At 32.7% G+C, this 6000-nt stretch overlaps 1 protein-coding gene across 1 annotated transcript in view; it reads right to left on the bottom strand.

Moving 5' to 3' along the window:
• Positions 1 to 1133: 1133 nt before the first annotated feature.
• The window catches only part of Agps (alkylglycerone phosphate synthase), a 107948-nt gene continuing 103081 nt past the window's right edge, over positions 1134 to 6000 (bottom strand). Inside the window, exon 19 of the mRNA XM_013027544.1 lies at positions 1134 to 3082. Within this exon, the coding sequence (XP_012882998.1) occupies positions 2961 to 3082 (122 nt within the window). The 3' untranslated portion in view covers positions 1134 to 2960. The remainder of the gene's footprint in view (positions 3083 to 6000) is intronic.

Genomic DNA, 6000 nt, shown 5'->3' with positions numbered 1-6000 from the left:
CTCTTAATTGTGAACGAATGTAACAAAGAAAAAAAAAATCTCTGGGGTCAACATGGAGAGAGACATTTTAAAAATGAAATCTTGGGTTTAGTTACTAATAGTCTGGGAAAAAGGTTCACTTGGAATCAACTGTAAGTGGGATAATATACACATTGATAGAACATCATTCTTTATTCCACTTTTTTTTCAAAATATATCAAAACACTAGAATATACATACTAGAAGGCTTCCCACTTCATAAATAACCTCAGAGTAATGGCCTATACTACTGTAATCACTCTTAGAAACAAACTTCCAATTCCTCAAGAGGAAATAACTTAATCCTCTTTGCTGTGTTCAAATACTGAGAACAATAAAATGTGGCCTCCACAATTTTTAAACTGAAATGGCTCATGTATACTTAAAACCAAAGTAAATTCACTTGTATACCAACATTAAGGCAATCACAATAAAGCCTGTGCACATTGAATCTTTAGTATCAGTGCTACTTCTTACTAGTAGCAAGTTCCCATTCCCACTGAAACCGCAATCCACAGGTAACATCATCAAATTTAAGAAAGATACTACAAATATTATTAACTTAAAAAAGACAAGTCAGTGTTACCCAGTACTGAAAATCAACTAGGTTATGGGCTTTTAAATTTTTAAATAAAATTATTCAAAATGAATTAAAAAGCCTAACATAAACAATATTCTCCTAGCTTTATGAAGCCATTTTCAAATATTTCAGAAATAAGAGGCATGGGTTAAGTGCTCTGTGCATTTTCATAGTCCTCCACTATAGTGAGGCACCTCCAGAACTGAGTCTGTGAGAAGTTGGGGAAGGCATTCTGATATAGTAAGTTAGAATAAACAATACCGATGAACATTCCTGTGCTTCATAATGATACCTGTACAAATGATTCCAACTATAAAATATAGTCACCATTATAAAATCAAGGTTGGGGAACCCTGGCATACATGGAAAAAGGAAAACAAAGATTTATTTCACTAACTTCCATAAGGTTCACATAGAATAGTGAACACAACAATTTCAGATATTACATTTATAAATCCTAATATCAAATACAGATCTCTGTGACAAAAGCTGAACTCTCTGGGAAAGAATGCTGTACCAGTCACATGCAAAGGAATGGATCTAATAATAAATCTGTTTTATTAAAACATTATTTAGTAACATTAATACACACAATCAGTGAGATATTAGTACCTTAGTAAATTTTACATTTTGATCACCAATTAGAAATCACCTTAATGAACAGATGCATTTTATGAAACTGAAGATCTTACAATTCCAGAGGCATTTTTTTATTAAGTGTCCAACTATTTCAAACAATCAAGGGATTAAGCAAATATCGGTTGGAAATTTGATAATTCAAACTAAATCACCAACAAAGAGACACAAGTTCTAAAAAGTAAATATTCAGTTTTTGTTGTTAAACTAATAATTTTGATTTGCCTACAGGTTTAAGTTTTGTTAATTTGTGGCCAATTTTAATAGTTAAAAATTATTCATCATTTTGAAGTCTTAAAAATAACATTTTGTCAATTTCAAATTTTACTTTTCTGGTTAAGGCTATTTCAGATATAAAAGGTATCAAACTGCCCAAAAATACTTTGGAGCTGTTGCTACATACACAGACAGTGAGTCCTTTTAAAGGATCGTCTGCATTTTCACATACATTATCTGATTAAATATTAATTTTAAAAAATTATCAAAAGTTTGGTATTGCATTAAGAAAAGAATCCATCTCCAAATGTGAATCATGAAGCTTGATGGTGATTTAATCATTTCACTTTTTTTTAAAATATCAGGTTGAATGTAAAAATGTTTGCTAAATGTGATTAATGTTTTTATAATTTAAGAAACAGGATATTTTAAACTTTTGATTATGGCATATGCATTAATACATTTTTTAAAATTTAGGCTAAACCAGTAATTCATACAAGGCATTAAACCTTTATTAAGAACAAAACTGAAATGTTACTTTTATATGAAAATTTATCATGCTATTTATTTTTTTAAAAAAAAAAAAAGGTCTTTCGTCATTGAAATCGCTGAGGCTTTCAAATTCAAGAGCCAAATGAGGACTTTCTTTAGCCAAACAAATTCTTTCAACTTGTCACATAGGGTCAGGATCTTTGTTCTGCTCCTGTTGCAGCTTCCTCTGCAGCACAGCAACAAGCATGCAACAGCAGAAATATCAGAACGCTAGGGAGGATAAAGGCCTTCATTTCACAGAAGCCTGTTCTTCACTTACAATGAATGGTACATCAGCTTTTCTCACCAAACACAATCTAGAATATATATCCGTGATACAAACACAACTCAAACAGAAACATGGAGAACAAATATGTCCTCTTAGAATAATTTGCATACTGGTGATTTAAGGTTTTGTAACTATGTTGTAATTTCAAAGAAAACTGTAAACCAAGCAACATACAGATGATGGCATCCCAATAGGTTGCCTATGTTCATTCATGAATGTACTCCCTCAGTGGTCTACTCCCAGTCGAATATGTTCTTAAAAACATACATAGATCACTCCCCAGGGGAATCTTTCCTTAGGTAACAGCTTCCTAGTAATGTGCATTTTTAATAAAAGGCTAAAACAATAGATGGTACCCAAATCTGCCTTTCTACTCCAAGAGGAAGCATCAGTAAAAGACAGCTGGCAGCACCTTTCTCTAAAATAACTTGCAGCCTTGGGCTGCCAGACTAAAATTTACAACAACAAACAATTGGATGTAAGCTGATATACCTATAGTGACAGAGATTGAGGAATACCATCTGTCAACCCATACGTGTAGAAACAAAACAAAGTACAGAACGAACACAAACATTTTAAACTAACAAACAAATATAGCTGAATACAGTCCATGATATATTTGATTACTGGTATAACCATAGATGAATACTTAAATAAAAAGTATTATTTTTTATAATGATGTTAATGGACTTATAAAAGGTTTCTGTTTCCAAAGATGTTACTGGGGTCCACATATTCCTTGACAGATTTCAGCATCCCAAAGCCGACATCAGAAATGCTTTCCTTTAGCCACTGCTTCCGTAACTTGCCCACTGGAAAGACAAAATCAAAAATGCTTCAATATACACTATGATGCTAGGAACCAATCAATCTTGTGACCATGAGTGCACAAACACTGTGTGATAAATGTTTTTATTCAAAAAATGAGAAATGTTTTGCTTTATTTGATTTATTGAGCCCAACAGACTATCAAGCTCATTAAGCGCAATGCATTCCCAGGGGAAGTCTGTGTTTCAGTGTCTCCTTTCTCTATAAACTATGAAACAGAGATTAAAGAAAGCCTGGACTGAGAGTACAGACTACTTTACAAGTAACAGTAGGATGAAAACATGGATTTAAAAAATTTGATTGTATCTTAACTACCAACATACCAATGTTTCAGAGAAAATGATGTTAGCGACAACAAAAAACCCCACATAGAAATGAATTTGCTGAGTACACTATGCAAAAAAGGACAAGATACAGATCGTTAAAATATTTTATGAAACATGATCTTTAAAAACATAAGAAAATCTGAACCTTAGCTATGTCTATAGGAAAGAAAACTAGTTGTAAAGTCTGTTTATATTTTCTTTTCACAATGTTTCTAAATAAAATTGCACATTCCCAAAAAATGGTTACTTTCTGCATTTATGATTTTTTTGGGGGCATTGAAAGTATCAGATACCTAAATCTCTCTTAAATTTAACCTTTTGTTTTTTAAAACTCTCTAATGTCCCTCCTTGGTCTTATTACCTTAAGGAAAATAAGTTGATAAAGAAAATAAGTTGATATCAACTTATATATATCATTTCTATATATCATTTTAAAGCCCATTAACAAACATATATAATATAGTGAAAGCAATGAATAAACTTACATATACACATGTTACGTATATATGTATACGTAACATGTATATATGTAAGTTTATTTACATACATGTAAAAGACTTACATGTAAAAGACTTCTTGGCCTTGAAAAGTAAAGCAAAATGTTGACTATGTATCAAATGGGTAACTTTTAATTTATAGTTGTGTTATTTTGCAGTTAGCACTTCTCAAACATATGCATTAGTATGATTCAAATGGTCATCATTTTCCACAAATGTTCATTAATGATCCAGTCATAAACAGTGACTTAGTTGGCCAACTGAAATGAGAAACCTTCTTTCATTAAAGTATGGAGCCTGTCATCCTAAAATGCAGTCTCATTTATCAGGCTGTGCAATATATCATGGCATCTCCCTCCTGGAAACCTTAAATACCATTTCAGTTCGACTCAAACCATCTTTTGTGCCAAGTTTTCCATGAAATCATCAAACTGTCATCAAAATAATAAGTAGCATGATACCCTTAAATAGCAAGATATTTCTACTTGGCTTTTGGAAGTAAAATTACTGTTGGTGTTCACATAGAAAAAATAAGGTTTGGCCAAAACAAAAACAAAAACCAACTTAATAAAAAAAATTTTGTTCAAGAAAGCACTAAACCAGACACTAAACAATACAAATTCCTATTCAAATCATATCTACTATCTAAAAAATATGCTACCTGAACTTTTTATGTAACATCCATCTCCCTAAGGAGTAACCCATGACTATGCTTTAATCTCAATTTTCTGACTTTCTAAATGGATTAGAATCTAGTCTTCAGTTCTAATACTCTATGTTAATATTTAAATGTTAAAAATTAGTTATTTCCAGATTTGCTCTGTGAGATTAAAAAATCAAAACAACCTCTCTAGACAAATATAAGTGGCCCTACTATGTTCCTACATGCTTCTCATACTGAGGCAACATAGAGAGGGGTGAAGAGCAATCAATGCCAGTCTCCACTGTTATCTGTAATACAGTTTCACTGAATGTGTCCTATGGTTATAGATGTAATTGTCCTGAAAAGATTGCAAACAACTGCTCCAACAAGATGGAGCACATTAGAAGCTCAGCAGGATGCCCAATAGCTAGCTTGTCTGCTGGTTTTACACCTCTAGTAAGAATGCAATTCCACAAGGAACTCAACCATCATCTGAGAAGCCACCCAAAAGCCATTGCATATTTAATGAAGTCTCTCACCAAACGCTAGAAAACAGAAGGTGCTTGGAGTGCATCATTAGTTCTGTCAGAAGGATAATTTACACATCTATCTTGTCAAATTTTCTATGGTTTATACTTTTACAATAATCAATCTAACATACATTTGATTAGTGAAGTAGAAAGTAGCCAACATAGCTGTGGCCCCTCAGAAACATACTTGATGAAAGAATTAACTCCTTGGTGGTAAACAGGTATATGAATTTCTGCTATTGACTAGATTTAGACTGGCATTAAAAATCATAAACTGCAATTACAGACTAGCAATGTTTTGTTTTGCTTACCAAATTGTCAAGTACATTGTATAATGAGAGTATAGGTAGAAAACAGCTTCAGTTAAAAACACTCAATGTGCCTTAATAAGACAATTACTGCAAATGATACTGAGATCTGGAGAACTTTCTGTAGATGCCTAGAACAACACAAGCCCAAACCCAGAGAAAAAAGACATTGCAATCTAAGTAGACTTTTCTACACAATCACAATAATGCCCTTGTACATTCTTTTGGGGAGGGTTGTTTTTTTTTTTGAGAGAGAGAGTTTTGCTATTTAGCTCAGGCTGGACTCCTATTGTCTCTACCTCCTGAGTGGGGGGATTACAGACATGCACCATCACACTCAAATCCCCCTGAACAATTCTTGAACTGTTAAGCACTCAGAAATTAGCTGCCTACACAGTTTGTATATATGCAACACACATGTGCACATATCTATATATTAGTAGCTTAAACATGTTCATTTTCTGAAGCATGCTACATCAGAGAAAGGAGAATGAATAAAAATAACAAATAACAGATAGCCTAAGACTATTTTAGCATACCAATGCATGATGGCTATTGGCTCAAAAGGCATGTACATTTGGACCACATAGAGTCTTGT

The sequence above is a fragment of the Dipodomys ordii genome, unplaced genomic scaffold (assembly GCF_000151885.1).
Source record: "Dipodomys ordii isolate 6190 unplaced genomic scaffold, Dord_2.0 Scaffold5, whole genome shotgun sequence".
Lineage (NCBI taxonomy): Eukaryota > Metazoa > Chordata > Mammalia > Rodentia > Heteromyidae > Dipodomys > Dipodomys ordii.
The sequence above is the reverse complement of the archived record's forward strand: the minus strand, read 5'-3'. Positions and strand labels throughout refer to the sequence as shown.